We start from the raw sequence: 21,351 nt of genomic DNA on the forward strand, positions 1-21,351 counted from the left end.
AAGCAGATGACAAAGGCTTTGGCCAACTCTATAAAGCTTCAGATCGAGTTAGGCTTTAATTTGGCAAACCACAACGCCGCGGGCCCCTTGAGAGAGGTGGGGAATAATCGGCAAGACACCACATTGGACCCACCATAGACTGTCATCATGGCATTGAAGTAGTTGATGTGGTCATTGGGGTTGCCTTTCCCATCATAAGTCTCGAACGTGGGGGGTTTAAAACCCTTGGGAAGCTCTGCTCTCATGAGCTCCCTCGTAAAGGGATATTGGCCCAGCCTGAAGCTTTCGTCTGGGGCTGTCCCCCTTTCTAGGGCCGTAATTTTTGTGTTCATCTCCCTGAGCTTACGATCAAGCTCGCTTTCTTCGACCTGGTTGTTGATGGCGTTCGTGCGTGTGCGACGTGTGTTCAACTCGTCCCTGAGATCTAGATGGGGTAGCCTTGGTGGGTCTACCCGATTAGTGCGTATGTCTAAGGCCCTGGAATGAGTTCTTTCGAACAGGATATGAATTCTCTGGCCAGTGGAAATTGATTGATCCTCCACACGCAAGGGCCTGTTCCGAGTAGGTAGGTTCCCCGTACGCACTGTTCCCGGAGGAGGTAGCTCTCGCCTGGATGGGTGTGATGATCCTGCTCTACTTCCCAATGCTCATACGTCGTCTCTCGCTGTCCTTGAATTCTCCCGGGCAGTTCTTGGGAGTATATGAGGTTGCAATAGTGCCGGTGGTGGTATCGGTGCTGGTGGCAGACCTGCAGCCGCGGTGGCTACTACAGTGGCTGTCCTTAACGCCTGCACCTCCCGAGCTATCTCCCTCAGAATCCCACTTTGGTTCAGAACTTGCAGTTGTAGGTCCTGGATTTGGCCGATCTTGGCGGGCACTCCGGGATCTGTTTAGGGGACAAATCCCTGGGACACCGGTGGAGGAGGTGGCAAAGCCTGAACGTCGCGGCTGGTCTGGCCCAGGTTCTGAGTAGTTGCCGGGTCAGCCTCTAATGTGGCAGAGGGTTGAGTTCTTGCCCTTTCCTCTGCCGTGGGTAACTGAGGGTCGACGGCAGTAGTTGTCGTTCGCCGTTGTTGGGTCTTCTCTCTCGCATTCCCACCACCCCGGGTGTTCTTCGTCGTCTGACGAGTCACCGGGTTGTCTCTGGCCAGGGGGCTTGAGTATTGGAGGGAACGATATTGGGTTCTCCGTCCATGATCTCCAGTTCAGCCAAACGGAGAGTCTAAGACTTTGAGTATTGTATCGTTTCCACAAACGGCGCCAAACTGTTGCGTCAGAAATCCTCTTGGAGTGGATCCATCCTGTGAGATAAGAATTAGCAGAGAGTACCAGGCCAGGCCGGCAATCTCACTCCGATGCATAAGTTAGATCCCTGAGCAATAGTCAGAAAAATTAGTATTCGGATGGCTTAGACGTGTGTTACCTCCCTTATTTACGGTGGTGGAGAGTCCGAGTTGTGCCGGAATAGGGAAGCTGAAATCCCGGAGTGGAGTGAGACCGTTGGAGAGTGTAATCCGGAGATAATGTTTATCCGTCGATTCCCACGCGCCTGATTAGGTGTGACGTGGGCGGAAGTCTAGGACCATGTTGATCCCTGATAGACTTGGAGTGTCCTACGTAAGCTTCGTAGGATATCTCTCTCGCTAGGCATGTGCAATGACACCTTTGTCCCTTGATCGTCCTCTCGAGCTGGACCTGGATCGCACGATTGCAATAGCTCGTTCTAACCGAGCCGGTATTCTTATCCTAATAGATATTATTAAATTAATGGCTCCAATCATAGAAGCAGGAATTCTTAATTAGAATTGTAAAAAAATATGGCTCCAAATAAATCTTATGGTCCTGATGAATTCTCTGGAATGTTCTATCATAAAATGTGGGATCTGGTGGGACCGGATGTTTTGAGGCATATTAACCTTACCTATCTTTCCTTAATTTCAAAAACTGATGTTCCTTCAACAATTGGTGAATTCCATCCAATTAGCCTATGCAACTTTTGCTACAAAATAATATCAAAGGTAATTCTTTCAAGACTTAGGCCTATGCTTCATAAGTTAATATCATTTACTAAGAACGGCTTCATCAAGGGGTGCCATATTTAGGATAATATTTTAATTTTCCACGAAATGTTGCACAAGATCAGGAAACACAAAAGAGGTCCTAATGGACACATGGCAGTGAAGCTAGATATGAGCAAGGCTTACGACCGGCTAGAATGGAGTTTTATTCGTAAAGTTCTTACTCATTATGGATTTGATCCTAAGTGGATTGATCTTGTTATGTTATGTGTAGAGAGTACTCAATTAGCAGTGCTATTCAATGGCTTCCCTCTTGAATTCTTTACACCATCTAGGGGATTGCGACAAGGAGACCCGATTTCTCCTTACTTGTTTATTCTTTGTGTTGAAGTTCTCTCTGACCATATAAATGAAGCCTGACGTATTGGTAAAATCAAGAGGATCAAAATTTCAAGGCAAGGGGAAGATCTATCTCATTTTCCATTTGCATATTACTTAATATTGTCCGAAAAGGCATCTCCCTCTGAAGCTCGGGAATTCTTGGCTATTCTTAGCACTTATAGAAAATTCTTAGGGCAAAGCTTAAATGCATCAAAAACTCAGGCTAACTATATCCCAAGTGTGGTTGCATCTACTAAGCAAGGCTTAACAACTAGATTCAATATTACTCCTACAACAGGAGTAAATATCTATTTGCATGGGAATCCATGATCAGTTCATTGGAAAGTTAAGAAAAGCTCATTGTGATAAGTTACTTGAGAGAGTTAACAAGAAACTGATGTCTTGGAAAGCAAAATGCCTAAGTGCTGCCGGCAAACATACATTGATTCAATCCACCTTATTTGCAATACCGGTTCCCTATATGTCATGCTTTCAACTTCCAGTTGCAGTTCACACAGAATTGGATTCTAAATGTCGTAAATTCTTCTGGAGCAAAGGTGAAGGGTCCTTAGTGTCGACGGTGAGTTGGGACACTATCTGCATGCCAAAAAAAAGGGGGGCGTAATATCAAACGTTCGAGTGCTATGAACCAAGCGCTTTTAGCCAAAAAAAAAAAAAAAAAGCTTGGGAGCTTTTTACTTCTTCCTCTTCACTTTGGAGCAAAATAATGAAGCAGATATATTTTCCTCACTCTGATTTATTAACTGCAACGACTTTTTCTACAGTTTCTTGGGCGTGGAAGTCTATCAAAAGGGTGATCTCTTTTCTCAAACAAGGATTATTCTTCCAAGTAGGGGATGGTACAACTATCAACCCTTGGCAGGACTATTGGATTCCCAAGCATCTACCTCTTGCTACCCTTTTTCCTCTCCCCTTCAATGCTCCTCAGAATGAAGGTTCAACAGCTAATTGATGCTCAACCTTGGCAATGGAAAATCGATATTATTTATCACTGGTGGCCGATGGAGGTTGCTCTACCAATTTTGGCTATTCCTCTTCCAATCATCTCTTGTATGGTGTGCTCTCATGAGATTTTAGACCCCAATGATTTCTTCTTTGGGTGTCATCGGGCTTATGCCCTCTAGGAGAAAATCGGTTTGCAGAATTTTGCTATCTCATGCGATGTAATTAATGAAGTTAAGAGGGTACGTTATTGCTAACTCTAGAAATCAAGAGGATCGCATAAGAGCAGTGAGAATTGTGAGCATGTTATGGCATCTTTGGATTTCTTATATGGGATTTATTCATGGTGTAGATTACTGTCGCCCAATTCTACAGCTTTCAAATCTTTGTCGTTTGCAAAGGAATTCCTTGACATTGAGCCTCGACCTCGTCAATCTAATTACTCTCTTCTCATTCATTGGATTCCTCCATCAGGAGATGTTATTAAGATTAATGTTGATGGAGCTAGTCGGGGGAACCCTGGTCAAGCTGGTATTGGGGGAGTTGACAGAGACTTCCTTGGAAGATTTATTTTTGGATTCTCTTTTTGCCATTGGCGAAGCCCATTCATGCATAGTTGAAGCTCTTGCGATCCGTCAAGCTCTTATTTTGGCAATAACAAAAGGACTTCATTTCATAGAAGCGGAAAGTGATAATCTTGTGGTTATCAATTGCCTCAACAAAATCAACTTATCTATTCTATGGCAAATTTCGAAGATCTTGGAGGACTCTCTTAGGCTTTCTAACTTCTTCCATCATTTGACCTTCAGACATTCTTAGAGAAGGAAATTTTGCATCTGATGCTTTGGCTAATTTTGGTATTTCCAAGGGTTCTATCCTTTTGGGAGTCCCCTCCTCCTTTTTTGTATTTTTTTTTTTTTTTTATATTTCTTGTATTTTTCTCCTTCGTGGTTTCTTTCAATAAATTTTCTTTTAACAGAAAAAAAAAAGGCTAGCTGAAGAAAAATAGAAACTAGGTTCCATAGGTGGGCCATTTTCATGTATATCAAATACATTACATGATTTTAAAAATGAATACTTATTTCATTGGCATAGATTTAATGATTCTAATATGAAAAGGATTCTAAAAAATGGTTAAAGGGATTCTTCTTCTCCCACATGACAAAGGAAATTTTTACCAAGCTCCTTTTAATTCTCTTAAAAAGTTCCAAGAGATTTTTCTTTTCCTAGTGAAGATTTCACTTTCTTAATCAATGAATCGCCAATCTGTGTTGATCCAGGACTTGCCCTGGTGGTTCGTTATTCCTTTGGGAGAACTGTTGTAGGAGCTTGATCGGTGGTTCAAGTTTCCTTAGCGACATCTAGTTCACATTTATTTACTTTTCAAAAAGTAGAGCCTATGAGTATCATATTTGACCCCTTGTGGGTCCTCTCATTGCCTTCTTGTGGGGCCCTGATGGAGTTGATGGCCGATCGGCCCTTGAATTGCACAAAAAAAAAAAATGGCGGATCTGCCCTTACCCAAAAAAAAATACATCTGACTAAAAGAATGGGGAAGAAGACAATTTCAAATCTATGGCATCCTGTACCTAGAAGACTTAAAAACTCTTCATAAAAATAAATAAATAAATAATAGGGCAAAAACATAGAAGAGTTAAAACTGCTCATTTCAAGGCATCCAGCATATTCATAGACCAAAAGGTTCAAAACCCAGAAAAGTTTACAATCTCAATGTCTCTCTCTCTCTCTCTCTCTCTCTAATTCATCTCTTTTCAACGCTGTAAGTGTGAAAGCTTCTTTTATACTCAATCCACACGGTCCACAGTCCAGTGACGGCCTTACACAACTCATCTTTGATTTTACCATAAAAAAGGAAAATACTCATCTTTGATTTTCACAGACTGCAAATTATTAATCATCATTATGAAAAAAATAATAATAATAAAGTAGAGAAATCAGCAAGGGGAATAGAATAGAGAGTAACATCAAAATCCACTCTCTTTTTCTCGGATGAAGGGTCGACAACATTTGTGTCAGATATACACCATTGATTGTTTGCATCCTCTACCTTTCTCTTTCTCATCAACACTCGAATCACTGTAGAATAATGGATTCTCTTCTTCCAATGTTTATTTTAATTACTAATATTAAAATACTTCCAGTGTCGGTGTGGGGCTCTTCCCCTCTAAACTAAACACCATTTCACTCCACTCTACCATATTACCTCTACCTCTTACCCTCAACAAACAACAGCTGTGTCACAGTGTGAGCTGTTTTCTACCTTTTCACACAAACAAGCCCACTCTCATTTCCATCTTCTGAGAACTCTCTCTCTCTCTCTCTCTCTCTCTCTCTCAAGTCTGAACTGTGAAATAGGTAGAGAGACATTTTATCCAATATACTATGAGGAATTTTTTCCTTTCTTTACCAGCTGCAGCTGATGCTGATCTGATCTGAAACTCCCCAAACTTCTTTCTCTGGGAATTGAAAATCTGTCCATTTCAGAGTCCAAAAAGTCCCCACAAAGCATCCACCATTACTGCATTTCTCCACACTCTTGTCTTTCATCCTGTAGGAGACTTCATACTTCAGTCCACAATGTCCCTCTCCTCCTTCATCTTTCTCTTCCTCCTCTTCCTCTGCAACTCCCACTTCTTGACCTCTACCCCCATTCTAAACCAGCACCACCACCGTCGGATCCTTCACCAACCCTTCTTCCCTCTCGATTCCTTCCCTCCAACCCAACCCCCATCTTCATCTTCTTCACCTCCACAACATCCTAAATTCCCTTTCTCTTCTGGTTCCAACAACCAACCATTCTTTCCATCTTTATCTTCTCCACCTCCTCCTCCCTCTCCCTCCTCTTTTGCCACATTCCCTGCTAACATCTCCTCTCTCATCTTGCCTGAATCCCCTCACCGCAAACGCTTCTCTTCAAAGCTCCTAATCATCACTGTAGTACTCTCTCTTCTCGCCATCTCCTTCATCCTTGCCTTCGCCGTCCTCTTCTACCGCAGAAGACGTCGCAACAGCAGTTTCGCGAATGTCAAAACCTCCAGATCCGATAGCCACCGCTTGTTTCCGGCCCACACTGCTCCTTCAGACGGCCACCACCACAAGGTTCGTGGCATCTCGGCTACAAGCTCTGAGTTCCTCTATCTGGGTACTCTTGTAAACTCTCGTGGGATCGATGGAGATGGTGAAGGAGGTGCTGCCGGTGCTGGTGCCGGAATCGGTTCCGGTGAGTCACCGTACCGGAAACTGGGCTCCCCAGAGCTCCACCCGCTTCCGCCCCTGTCAAGGCAGACTTTCAGTCAGAGCTTTGAGAATGCTGAAGAGGGTACTTCAGGAGAAGAGGGAGAGGAAGAGTTTTACTCACCAAGAGGTTCTGCCGGTAGTAAGGAGAGCCCAGCTCTTACAGGTTCGAGCTCAAGAAGAGCGTTTCAATCTGTGGTTGCAGAGAATTTCGAAAGCAGGAGCTCGAATTCGAGTACTCCGTCTTACCCTTCTTCAGGCTCTGCCTCTCCTAATTCTTCACTGTCTAACACTCCTCCCTCTCCTCCGCCGCCGGTGAGCTTAAGCTCCAAGTCAAAATCACCGAAATCGCCAGTGTTTGTGGCGAAATTGCCTCCTCCGCCACCACCTCCATCGCGGCCGCCTCCATTAGCTCCGTCGCAGTCAGGGAGAGAGATAGAGAAAAACAAGAATTCGCAGGAAAGAAATTACTTAGATAAGAACCCAGATTGGCCTTCAAGAAGTTCTTCAGAGAACCTACATTCACCGGCAAGAAGGTCACTGGCGAGGAATTCCAATGTTTCTCAGCAAAATCCTGAATCTCCAGCGAGGAATTCCAATGTTTCTCAGCAAAATCCTGAATCTCCAGCGAGGAATTCCAATGTTTCTCAGCAAAATCCTGAATCTCCAGCGAGGAATTCCAATGTTTCTCAGCACAATCCAGAATCTCCAGCGAGGAATTCCAATGTTTCTCAGCACAATCCAGAATCTCCTGCTAGGAATTCCGATGTTTTTCAGCGAAGTCTGCAATCTCCGACAAGAATTAGCAGTATTTCCAGGCAGCCCCCCTCTGTTCCTCCGCCACCACCACCGCTCCCGTTGCCGCAGCATAGATTCTGGGAAGCCCCCATTCGTCCTCTGTCGACCCGTGATGCAGTTGGTTTGCCTCCTGAGCTTATTGTTCCTTCCAGACCTGTAGGTTTCCAGATGTCTGGTGCACGTTCTCCAGTTGAATTAGCACAGAATTCAGAATCTGTAGAAAGAAATGAGGAGACTCCGAAACCAAAGCTGAAGCCTTTACACTGGGACAAGGTCCGAGCAAGCTCTGATCGTGCCATGGTGTGGGATCAGCTGAAATCAAGCTCTTTTCAGTAAGATTTCAACACTTCCTACAAATCCATCTCTTTTGTTCGGATTAAATTTTATCGTCTTCGCTCGTGGTGGTTCTCGTACAATTTTGTAAAGTTTGGATTTTGTTACAGATTAAATGAGGAGATGATTGAGCAATTGTTTGTTGTAAATGCCACCAACTCAATTCCCAAGGAGGTTACTCGACCTGTTCTTCCCCAACCAAACCAAGAGAGTAGGGTACTTGATCCGAAGAAGTCTCAGAACATCGCAATCTTGCTCAGGGCACTGAATGTGACTATAGAAGAAGTCTGTGAAGCCCTTTGGGAAGGTAATAGTCTTTCTATAAAGTGAAGGCTCTTTTGCATTTCCTCTACTGTTTACTATACTATTTAGCATGGTGGATGAAATTTGCTTTTCCTTACTGTTTGTTTTAAATTATACTAATTCGATGTCTGATATGATTTTTTTTATAGGGAATTTAGCAATGTTTCAATCGCATTGTATTGAAGTTGTGAAGTATTTGGCTAGTATTTTAGATTGCACTTTGTGTGAATTTGAAAACAAATGTTCCTGATGTTCAAGACTTCAAGACACACACTTCAAACTTTAACACTCTTCCATTATTTTGTTTTAGGTAATTGCCTTGTAGGGTTTTAGTGCTTTCTGGGCCCTTTATAAGTCCAAACTCATGGCTGTAAATAGAATGGAACGTCAAAACATACATAAGCATGCATTTGTTGGTCGAGTATTTGAGTGGAGTTTATAGCTCAAAACAAATAAAAGCAAGAAGGATACACAAGCATTTGCTTTGGCATTTGCCTCTCTCTCTCAAAGCGAGAGAGAGAGAGATTGCACAAGCATTTGCATTGGCATTGGCATTGGCATTTGCCTTCTATTGTTTCTAGTACAATAGAAGGGTTGATAGGGGGTCCCATTGGTGCTGAAAAGATCATCATTCCATACTACTCATCTGGTTGGAGGGATTGCCCAAGCCCCAATGTACATAGTTGCTGTTGAACCGCACTCTAGCCATCTCATCTACCAATTGTTCATTTAAATGTGATGATATGAAAAGTATCCCTTTCAAGCCAATGAACTTAATCTACTGATTAAGTTTTGAGAACCTTCAGGCACCTCTGGATGGCTCAGAATCCCAACAGAGGGGCATGCAGGAAATAATAATGTAGCTACAGAAATAGGGGAAAAGTAAAACTGAACTTAAAATTAGGTACCAAGCTCACTAGTTGCATCAAATTCTACAAGGGGAAGGGAGATTTTAGTCGGGCTCAATGTTTGGGACATCAGACATGGCTTGCTTCCCATTAACGGTGCATAACGATTATACACACATCCATGTAGACCATTATAGGCCCTGTGGGGTGCACCTGAACATGTGATTCCAGCTCATCCATGGAACTAATTATACATGTTCCTAGTCATAGAATTATCCTATGCTTTACTATGGTCTTGTGCTAAATGACATCCACATCTCCAGTATTATGTGTATCCTAGAAAATTAGGCAAGGTTCAGAATTTTTATTCTTTGTTTACATTCCACAGGTAATGCCGATACCTTGGGGACAGAGCTTCTTGAAAGTCTATTGAAGATGGCTCCAACCAAAGAGGAAGAACGTAAACTGAAGGACTACAGAGATGATTCAGCATACAAACTTGGCCCTGCAGAAAAATTTCTCAAAGCGTTGCTTGATATCCCTTTTGCATTCAAGAAGGTGGACGCAATGCTCTACATAGCCAATTTTGATTCAGAGATTGAGTACTTAAAGAAGTCGTTTGAAACTCTGGAGGTAAGGCAAATCCTTGCCTGCAATTGGTCATTTTATTCTTGCTTTAACTTTTGCTGCTGAAAACACGTACAGAAAACCTGAATTTCAGTTTAAAAACCTCCTCCCCCCCACCCCAAAATAAATCGAAGTCAACTGACTATACTGTACCTGGACCTGCCACACTCAGTAACAGAACCCAAATTGCGACAGTATATAGCTTTTCTTTTCTTCTACACTCACCTCTTGTGCTTACCCTTCAAATCCATCTGTTGATTGTTCACAAGAGTTGCTAGTGATTTCTGAAGGTCAATGATGAATTTGGTGAACCAGCACTCATGGGAATCTGTCTGTGTTGGTGTTATGGTCTAATGATAACGAGACCAATGTATATGCTTTCTGTGGGATCGTACTTGGAAGTTGAAGTGAGACTGGCTGATCTGGGGGCTTTCCCTACAATGGGAATCTAAATATTGTTTATTAACATCCAAACATAACTAAGAATGGTCCAGACTGCTTAGAAGTTATTTAATGATTTGTCAATCTTATAGACCTTTGTCAGATCTTAATCTGCTCTTGTGAGCAAGTGCTTGTTCAGTTGTTCCTCTTAATGTATGAATTTGTGGAAGAAACGGGTAATGTATTGAAATGTTCATAGTTCAATTTTGCAGATATTACAGGCTTTTGGTAGTAACTTGACTAGCTGTTTCTGTATCTGAATTGTAACTGGACCGTGCTGGTGGATATTAAATGAAAAGAGATTTATTTCGATAACAGAATCGATATTCTTCTGTGCCCTAATTATTCTTCAGAGTTCTTTTGGGGGAAAAAAGTGGGATTAAGACATGCTGGCATAAAGCATATGTGTGTGCATATATATTTATATACATACCTTGTTTTAAAATGAACTATTTATGTCCTGTCGAGGTTATTTTTATGAGAATACTGCAGTACCAACCAAAAAGAGTTGGGAGAGGGGTTCTCAGATTCCGAGTTAAATATGTTACCTCTGCTTCTGTGCAACGTGAAGTTAATTCAGGCTATTTGGACCATCAATTCAGTCATCTATTATTAATTTTCACATCTCTATGCATTCTTTCATGTGAATTTATTTTTTGGTTGGGGGGGGGTGGTGGGGGGGATGGGATGTGCTGCACTCATCTTGGCTGTCAATTTTTTACAAGGATAGTTATTAAAGCCATGGCCTGGTGCCTCCCCTACCATGTTGGAGCCTTTTGTTAATGCTAGTGCTGCTTACTCCTGTTCTCCAACTTGGTCTATGAACGTGGTCTATTTTTTTCTGAGGAAAACTGATTGTTGTTTTGCTGTTCAACTCTCATGGATTACATTGCAGGCAGCGTGTGAAGAACTGAGGAACAGCAGGATGTTTTTAAAGCTTCTAGAAGCAGTTCTTAAGACTGGAAACCGCATGAATGTTGGAACCAACCGTGGGGATGCCCATGCCTTCAAACTTGACACCCTGCTTAAGCTTGTTGATGTAAAGGGTACTGATGGGAAGACCACACTATTGCATTTTGTTGTACAGGAAATCACAAGAGCTGAAGGCTCTCGTCTTTCTGGTGCAAATCAAAGTCAGACCAATGGAAAACCCCAGCAGCCCACTTTCCAGGAGGATGTTGAATTAAGGAAGCTTGGTCTACAAGTTGTTGCTGGCATTAGTGGTGAATTAACCAATGTGAAGAAAGCTGCTGCAATGGATTCTGAGGTGCTTAGCAATGATGTCTCAAAGCTCGCTAGGGGGATTGGGAACATTAGTGAGGTTATCAGATTGAATGAAGCTGCAGGGTCGAAGGATACCAATCGTGGGTTCTCTGAATCAATGAACGCATTCTTGAAAAAGGCTGAGGAGGATATTATACAGGTTCAAGCCCTAGAGAGTGTAGCTCTCTCATTGGTAAAAGAGATAACTGAGTATTTCCACGGGAATTCAGCAAAGGAAGAAGCCCATCCATTTAGGATCTTCATGGTGGTGAGGGACTTCCTGTCCATTCTTGATAAGGTTTGCAAGGAAGTTGGGAAGATAAATGACCGAACAATAGTGAGTTCAGCACGACAATTTCCAGTACCAGTAAATCCGATGATGCAGCCATTTTTTCCTAGATTTAATGCTCGGAAACAAAGCAGTTCATCTGATGATGAGGGTTCATTGTCATCATAGTATTAATGTCTGGTATAACTTTTCTTCTCTCTATCAAAACCACCGCCAGACATGGCGGAGCTTGGGTTCGCGGCTACTGCTGCTGCTGGATGTTTAAACTAAGATCACTCTTCTGTATTTATATAAGCTCATGTAAAAGATTTTGGAATTGTTTCAACCTATATGTAATATAATAGATGATGTTAACTCACGGAAGAATAAGGTGGTATCGGTTGATTGATATTTGTAAATCAAAGGGACAGTGGAGATGATGAATGCTCTTAAATGGGTAATTTATTCTTCTGTTTGTCATTAATTAGAATGTCTTTTGCCATTTTATCTGTATCTCTAGCTGTCCAGACCATTGATGCTTCTTTTGGATTCTAACTGAATGCATTTCTTTTTGATCTACATTGAAATCTCAAATCAGAATCATGTTTGGCTGTTTTTTCCGATCGCTCAAACAATCGGTCCACCGTAAGCTCGGTCTACAGTAATAAACAGGATTAGTGAAGAGCATGGGTGTGCTAGAGTCTACAAGACTCAAATGTATAAGAAAATTGTGCTTCTGACTTCTATAACGAGACATGGATTTCTCTCGTCTTAATTGCTCCGAGGACTTTGTATTAAAGATCAAATTGCAATATACGAAGAAAAAGACAATCACAGAACAAATGATAGAGATGAAATAAGAAATCAAAATTTTCTATTGATCTCAATGTTGGTATACACAAAAGACATACCACTGATACAAGAAATCAAAAGAATAACTTGATAGAGAGAAAGGTGACTGCGATGCTCAAGGAGAAGACTTACACTAAGGAAAAGTAAAATGCAAGTAAAAATAAAAGATAAATTTAAGTTGCAGGTTTGTTGATTGATCGAGAGATCTCATCTTCTTTTGTGATTCTAATTTTTGTACTTGTGAGGATGGAACTTCCATGATTGTTCCTTAACACAACTTCCTTTGACGGTTATAGAACTGTTTGAACATCACGTCCACCTGGAATGGCTTCCATTTTGGAGGTGGCGTTAATCGTGGGTGCATGGTTATAACTAGGGGTGCAAGTTTGGCCCTGTCGGCCTGAACCCGCCCTGGCCCATCTTGAGCCTGAACAGGGCTTGGGCTGAGATATTTGGCCCTGAGGGCGGTCAGGGTTGGGAATTTCTGGTCCTGAATCAGGGTCCGATCGGGCTAAGGTTGAGGCCTCGGGATAAGCCTAGCCCGACCCTGTTTTAAGTTATACTATAAAATATAAATTAATATAATATATGTATTATAAACTTTAAATGTCACCTACATTTTGTTATATAATGTATTATATATGAAAATAATAAGTGATATAATACATTTTATTATAATATTATTTTATGTAACATTGATAATTTTCACCCTGGCCCATTCCAGCCCATGCATTTCCTTCCCCCTCCCCATGATCAGGGCCAATCAAGGGCAGCCCGGCCCAACCCTGAGGGCGAGTCAGGTCTGGTTGGGCCTAGCTAAGGGGACTTAGGGTTGAGCTAGAGTTTTATAAAGCCCAACCCAACCCGACCCTATTGCAGTCCTAGTTATAATCGTCTTGGCCTTCCACGTTTCCACTGCGTGAGGAGTCTGTCTCGCTGACCGATCCTCTACAACTCAAAGTTGATCGGTCTTTCTTTACTGGTTAGTTGATAATTTTAACGCGTAAACAAATCGAAGGAGGATGGAGGGTTGATTTGGAGTTTTTAAACCCACTGCCAATCATTTTGATCCTCTAAGCTTATAAGAAAGGCATGATCTTCTCAGGGACGACCCCATTGAAGAAGAGGACTACTACTGTTGAACCAGTCTGTCTGCCATGAATAGACAGCAAACAACCAGTCATGCCCACTTCCAAGCATTTTAGAAACATGTAGGTAGTGGGTATCCCAAGACTAGATTTACTACTGTATTCCAAATTAAGAAAAGATTAAAAAAAGAAAAAACAAAAATGCAGCGAGGGATTGACGGGGCTAATTGCCTAATAGACGGATTGGAACCACATTGCTGCAGATTTGATGGCACTGATTTGGCACTTTGAAAGATAATCCTTCCAATTTACCCTAATTATAGAAAAGATTATCTTTTATTAATCTTATTTAAAAAATTGAAGAAAAAAAGGCAAAAAGATAATATACCCTATTTATAGGTTAAGTGTAGGGTAGTGATAGTAATTACCCCATTATTGGATATATTTGTGCTAGTAGATGGTAAATTTGTAGCTGGAGTGCACTGAAAAAATATCAAGAACGTAACCAAGAGGAATCTAAGGGGGTTGCAGGAGATCGTAGGAGAGGAGATGTTGGGGGACATCATGCGGGATGGGGTGTTGTGGGGAGACAAGGGGGGAGAGAGAGAGAGAGAGAGAGAGAGGAGGGTGGGTTGTTGAGGTTTTGATGTCTTGTAATAATATTAGGTTGATATCGAGAAGGGGGATGAATCAGTATCTATAAAAACTGTAATGTTTTCAAACTTCATCTTATTAACTACTACAATGACAGAGATGTCTACGACTTCGAGCACACCCACTCTACAAGTTACACAATCTCCAATTTGTAAGAGAAAGAAAAAATAGACACACGGTACCAAATATACGTGGTTTGGTCAAGTTGTCTTTATCCGCAAAGCAATGCCTTACTTGGTCTTCATATATCGTCCAATATGTTTTTTAGATTTTGACTGGTACAAGTACAGTGCAACAGTCCAAGATCTACAATCCTTGTTTTAGTCTATGCATCTACACAAACTAGGGCTACAACCCTAAACATTTTCGAACCCCAACTTGACAGGTTTATAATATTTAAATAAAAAATCAAATCCCCCATTACATCAATGGTCTAGATTTCTCAACAATAATAATAACCTATGGATTTGTGGATATGAATTACCTCAACTTGGGTAATTCCACGACTGACAGCTGCCTTGATGCGTAGATAACAACTCGAGCACACTCAAACCATCAAATTAGCAATAATATTGAATAAAACATCCTTCTTGTTAGGATCTAAAATTGGAAGAAGAGACGAAGAGGAGAAGAGAAGAGATAATGGCACAGATATTTTAACATGGTTCGGTTTCTTTGAAACCTACGTCCACACAACAGTGTTTTCCTTGATTTTATTTAGCCTCCACTAATCCTCTTATTATATAGAGGTTTAGCCGATGTGGTTTTGCATGGATAAGTACAGGTTTGTTTTTGATATGCTGATCTTAAACTATCCTGATCGTGATCCTTAAGCTTGGCAGTGTTGGATAATGACTAAACTATTGATGTTGCTTGATGTAGTGAGGTTGAGATAAGAGCCGTGTGTGCACAAGCATTGTTAATTATCACATGTAGAGGGAGACTTGGTCTATAACCGATTGGAGGGAGGAGATAAGGCTGGATCCTTATCGTTAACGTTCCCCCGCAAGTGCAAGGTGGGCTGAACCTTGAGCTTGAACATGAGAGACTTGAACCGTTGGGTAGACAAGGCCTTTGTAAAAATGTCTGCAAGCTGATCCTTTGTGGATATAAAGCGAACGTCAAGATCTCCCTTTGCAACCTTGTCACGTACAAAGTGGAAGTCAATTTCCACATGCTTGGTGCGAGCGTGAAACACAAGATTTGCACTCAAATAGGTGGCCCCAACATTTTCACACCAAAGGACTAGAGCATGAGCCATGTATAAGCCGAGTTCTTGAATAAGGGACTGAAGCCAAGTAAGTTCAGCCGCCGCATTGGCGATGGCTCTATATTCAGACTCTGTACTAGATCGAGCGACCGTAGCCTGTTTACGAGAGCTCCAAGAGATGAGATTACTGCCGTGATAAATTGCAAAACCACCTGTAGATTTTCTGTCATCAGGGCAACCAGCCCAGTCTGCATCAGAGTAAGCGAAGAGCTGGAGAGTGTGTTGTCGCCGAAGATATAGCCCATGATCAATGGTGGACTTCAAGTACCTCAAGATATGCTTCACTGCACCCCAGTGATCAGTGGTAGGTTGGTGCATGAATTGACACACTTTATTGACTGCAAATGCAATGTCAGGCCGTGTTAGGGTGGCGTATTGGAGGCCCCCAACCACATTGCGATAAAGAGTTGGTGTCACGCCCCTATTCCAGACAAGGAATATAATATCATATAAAGGGTGACTAGGACGACGCGTGTCATCCTACTAAACCGCCTGGATCACTGACACAGTGTCCCAACGCACAGTCATAACCAATATTAACACAATATAATATTAGAATGCAGAAAAGAGGAATATTACATTCCAAGGATCAGTAGTATTGCGGAAGCGTATAAATCGAATAGTTACAAGATGTTCAAAGGCTAGATGATAAATACAGTAATTAGTTACATTTCCAATGACCATCTAATAACTATCAAAAACGGTATAATAGTAAGTTTTTCAACATAGGCCTTAGCCTCAAAAGTAAATCAAAAAGGGATCGAGTCCCGAATATCCTCACGGCCCGTAGGCACAATCATCGCAAGGACACCCGTCGCCATGTTCCTCAAACACGGCCTCCGGTTCCTCCTCACCAATCTCATCGTACCCCGAGGGCTGCACTCCAAGTCCCGCGAGATATCCGTCACCGCATCATAATCTAAAAAGTGTGCGCACGAGGGGTTAGCTCCACGAGCCGTGAGGGGATGGGGATGCACAAACACGCAATTCACATAGTCCAATGATGCATGCACATGTTAAGTCCATTTTTTCACCTAACAAACAACTAAGTCAATGGCATATGCTATCGTGACAACTCGGGAGACACGTGGGTCACTTAACTTATCGCCACAATGAAACCTCAATTGTCACGTGGGACCTATGCCGATCGAAGCCTCCAAGACCACTCAGTGGCAGACCCCTGATAACCAATACTACCATGACTGGCCTCTCCCACCTCCACAGAATCCGGTGTACTGATTACCCAACACCTAAACCCCTGTTGGTAAGGGTCGTAGCATAAGGGTGTGAAATCCTAGCCACAATATACTACATGCAAGTCCTATCGTCCCGAGAGGTAATCCGGGCGCATCAACTTTTCATCTGGTTTAGTGCCCGGTTACAGACGCACGCGCATACTGATTCAACATGACATTCAACATAATTTCTTCATAAATGTATATAGTGTTCGGGTTCCAGCACCGGTACCCACCGGCACCGAGACCCATCAAGGTACAACATTACCGATCAACATTATAACAATTGTATATAAGAGTATGCAATATGCGCAAACATGCTTATTAATTATAATGATTACATAATATATAATGCAATAATAATAACAGGCCCAAACGACCAAACCCACTCACAACGTATACGCCAAGCACCAAGATTATCGGTTGTCGCCTCGATCAAGCAATAAGCCACAAGATGAATATATTAACCTAAACAAAGAGTGAAATAAGGTTAAACGAGCGAAGGGAAAGGATCCCCAAAAGGTCTCCCATAATCACTTAAGTTTAAGGTTTCAGAAACAAAGTGGTTGCAGGAGTGGTTTCATGCCCAAATTCTGCAACCACATATAAATCCTAGGAAACCGGGGGTTCGGGACAGTTTTAGTCAAGGTCGGATGCAGATGTGGTTTCAGAAAACTGAAACCGAGTGTAAATCCGAGCTTCACAGGGGCTCAGGACAATTTTAGTCAAGGTCGGATGCGAGATGTGGTTTTAAAATCAAACCGAGTGTAAATCCGACCTTCACAGAATCCTTCTCGGGAAGGTAATTTCAGGGTGGTTTCTTGCAGGTCTGAAACCACATGTAAACCCTCACACCTTCAGGTCCAAAATCCGAAGGATTCCCCTCCAAGGACCCCATTTTCAAGTGGTTTTAAAGCACAAGAACTTCTAGGGAACTCCATTCTAAGCTCATTAGGGTCCAACCTTAAATCTCTCAAATGGCAATGAGAACCCTTACATTAGAGCTCATAATGGAGTGAAATAACTCCACCATAGCTTGGGCTTTAATGCTCCATCGACTCCCTAGGTTCCAAGAGAGATCTAGGTCAATCTCTCCCATTACCCAACCCCTTTTAAAATCCAAAATAGAAGAAGGAAGAAGCTTCAATAGCTTACCTACCCCCAAGATGAGAGAGCTCCACGATTTATGGCCCAAGAGATGGGGTCTCCACCTTCCTCCAAGCCTCTTCACCTTCCTCTTCCTCTTTCTCTCCTCTTTCTCTCCTCTTTCTCTCCTCCACGATTTAGGGTAGAAGAGAATGATGAAGGAGAAGTAATGTTCTCTCTCTCCCTCATGGACTCATTTATAATAAATGGGTATTTGGGTACCTCTAGACAAATGGGTCATGAGGCCTAATGGGTCAACCCATTAGCCCTATGTGGGTAAGTGGATGGAATAACCCATCATTGGGTCAATAGGTTAAATGGGCCTGCCCACAACCTTAATTAGGGAAAAGCCCATTCTTAGATGGGTTCATAAGAGATGGGTATAAGTCCCCAATGTACTTCCTAAAGGTACGCAGGACCCGAACTTAAATTATTCCCTTCTCTCATGAAATAGCTCGAGCGGTTCAAGCCCGGACCCGCACTTCGAGGTTACCAAGGGAAGAATAATTAATAAGTCTTGAGGCTAGAACTTACTTTTCCCCTGTCATGGTTTATTACCCATGACCCCGAACAGCTTCGCCACGGCAATGCTAAGCTCATCACCGAACGAATTATCCAACTGAGGTGACGGTCCAGGATGCTCTCTCCTGAACTCCTCGCTTCCCGGGCTGGTACTTGGAGGGTAGTCGACGAAGTCGCCGTCAACGAACTTTCCCCACTGGCGGTTGAGGAATCTTTCCTCCACAGGCAAACCCGTGCTGTGGTCAACGATTTTGTAGCTAGGTTTGACCATCATGGAGAACAGGTCACCAGCATACATGGCAGCGGTATCTACACGTCACGAGAAGAAATGATATTTAATTATATCCCGGGGTACGGGTATAACAGTTGGATCATCGATTGGTGTACCACTGAGCTTGGATAAGGATTGTGATGGTGAGAGAGGGGTTGAAATGGGTTTGCAACCACTCATTTGAGCACGATCAAGTAGATCCAAGATGTATCGTTGTTGAGAGAGCATAAGGCAATTGGAATCCATAGCTACACTGATTCCCAAAAAATAATGCAGATTGCTGAGATCTTTGATTGCAAAGGTTTTTGCAAGACGATCAAGGAATGTTGAGATAAATGAGCCATTGTTGCCAGTAATAACTATGTCATCAACATAAACCAGGAGAAAAATGGTGTTGGGTGCAATATTGTAAATAAATAGGGATGTGTCAGGTATGGATCCAACAAATCCAAATTCTGTGAGAAATTCACTTAGTCGGTCAAACCAGGCCCGTGGAGCTTGCTTAAGCCCATATAGGGACTTATGAAGGCAACAAACGTGATTTGGATACTGTCAATCTGTGAACCCTGGTGGTTGAGTCATGTAGCCTTCGTCCTTAAGAATGCCATGTAGAAATGCATTCTGAACATCTAGTTGCCAAATGACCCATCCATTTGAGATAGCCAATGATAGAACCAGCCGAATTGTTGTTGGCTTTACTACCGGACTGAAGGTTTCTTTGTAATCCAGTCCCTCTTGTTGATGGAACCCCTTGGCCACTAAGCGAACTTTATATCGCTCAAGTGAGCCATCAGCCAGGCATTTGATTCTGTATACCCATTTACATCCAACTACATTCATCTTTGGATGATGTGGGACCAAAGTCCAGGTACCATTCCCGATTAGAGCATTAAATTCGGTGTCCATGGCCTTGCGCCAGTGAGGATATTTAGAGGCGTTGGTGTAGCATGTCGGTTCCAAGGCATGAGCTGTAGACTCGGTTAGAAGGGATATAGGACTAGGGTATTTGGTGGTGAAAAGAACCTTGGGTTTTCTTGTGCCATCACGTGTCCGTGTGATCATAGGGTGATTGGAGATAGGTTGAGATGGTGGGGGAGGTGTTGGGGAAGGTGGTGAAAGGCTAGGGACTAGTGGAGATAAGGAGGACGTAGTATGAGATGGTGTATTGATGGGTGGGCTGTGTGGTAATGGTTGAGGTGGTGTAGCCATTGGGGATGGGGTTGGGTTTGATAGCGAGGGTATTGATGAGGTATGTGGAGATGATGTAAGTGGTGGATTGTGGGCTGACACGTTGGGCCAAGGTAGGACTGGTGGTGGGCCAAGGATTGATGGAATTGATGTTGGGTTATTGGATTGTGTAGAACTAACAGCCTCATGAAATGGAAATCGATTTTCATCAAATACCACATGCCGTGACACAATTAGAGCTTTTGTACGCATGTTGATGCAAGTATATCCCCTATGCCTGGAACTATAACCAAGAAATGTATGCAATTCCGACCTATAATCAAGCTTGTGCTTGTTAAATGGCCATAACAGTGGGTAGCAAGCTGCCCCAAATACTCTTAAGGTCATGTAATCGGGTTGTGTCCCAAATAATTTGAAAAGAGGACAAGCATTGTTGAGTACAGGTGTAGGCAACCGATTAATTAAAAATATTGTTGTTGTAAAGGCATGATGCCAATAAAATTTGGGAACACCGGCATGGGTCATTAGTGCTAAACCTGTCTCGACAATTTGCCGATGTCTTCTTTCTACAGCTCCATTTTGCTCATGAGTGTGTGGGCAAGATACTCTATGGTAAATTCCATTATCTGCCAAGTACTTGGAAACTGAGCGGTATTCTCCACCCCAATCACTGTGTAGCCTTTTGATTTTCCTGTCAAATAAATTCTCAACCAGTGCCTTGAATTTGATGAAAACAGCAAGCACATCGGACTTATTAGTAAGTGGAAATAGTCAAATAAATTTACTGTAGTCATCCACAAAATGCACATAATAACGATAACCATTGGAGGATGGGATTGGAGATGGGCCCCAAACATCAGAGTAGATAATATCTAATGGCCTATCTGAGCGATTAGTAGAAGCATGAAAAGGTAACTTATGACTCTTGCCCTGTTGACAGGCATTACAAACAGAAAAATCCTTCACAGAATTCAAAGGTAAATTAAAAGTGCTGGCAATTTGACGAACAACACGTAGGGCTAGATGCCCAAGCCGATTATGCCACTGATGGAGAGATGTGTGCTCACCAACTAGAGCATGAGGAGCAGTCCTACTTGTTGATGGTGCTGCCTTATTCACAGCTAACTGATAAAGTCCTCCTTTACTGATTCCCTGGAGAAGACATCTCCCCGTGCATCGATCCTTAACATTGAAGTGGTCAGGATGAAATTCAAATAGGACATTATTATCTTTAGTAAATTAGGAAACCGATAATAAATTGAGAGTAATTGCAGGCACATGCAAAATATTTGGAAGAATCAAATTCTTAGAAGAAGAAGTAATTTGTGATGTGCCAGTGTGTAAAATTTGCAAACCTGAACCGTTGCCCACTTGTACTTGATCCTATCCTGTATAATCAGTGGCCAGTGTCAAATTGTCCATATCAGCAGTGATGTGGTTTATTGCTCCAGAATCAGGGAACCAAATATTGTTATTTGGTGCAGAGCGATTATAATCAACTAGATTTGCTGCCATTTGTGTGCTCTCTGGAGGTTACTGGAAGGCATGATTGAACCTATTGCGACAATCAAGGGCTTTGTGACCGTACCTGTTACAGATCTGACACACAATCGGATTGGGAGACTGG

The 21,351-nt window shown here is 42.4% G+C and overlaps 1 protein-coding gene across 1 annotated transcript; it reads left to right on the forward strand.

Moving 5' to 3' along the window:
• The first annotated feature begins 5,817 nt into the window (after window positions 1–5,817).
• On the forward strand, window positions 5,818–11,882 carry LOC122667799 (formin-like protein 1). Its single transcript, XM_043864229.1, has 5 exons — window positions 5,818–7,033; window positions 7,154–7,747; window positions 7,859–8,055; window positions 9,288–9,532; window positions 10,863–11,882. Exons 1-5 carry the CDS (start codon window positions 5,961–5,963, stop codon window positions 11,685–11,687), a joined length of 2,934 nt encoding a protein of 977 aa, XP_043720164.1. The 5' UTR covers window positions 5,818–5,960; the 3' UTR covers window positions 11,688–11,882.
• Window positions 11,883–21,351: the final 9,469 nt, after the last annotated feature.

This window comes from Telopea speciosissima, chromosome 7 (genome assembly GCF_018873765.1).
Source record: "Telopea speciosissima isolate NSW1024214 ecotype Mountain lineage chromosome 7, Tspe_v1, whole genome shotgun sequence".
Classification (NCBI taxonomy): Eukaryota; Viridiplantae; Streptophyta; class Magnoliopsida; order Proteales; family Proteaceae; genus Telopea; species Telopea speciosissima.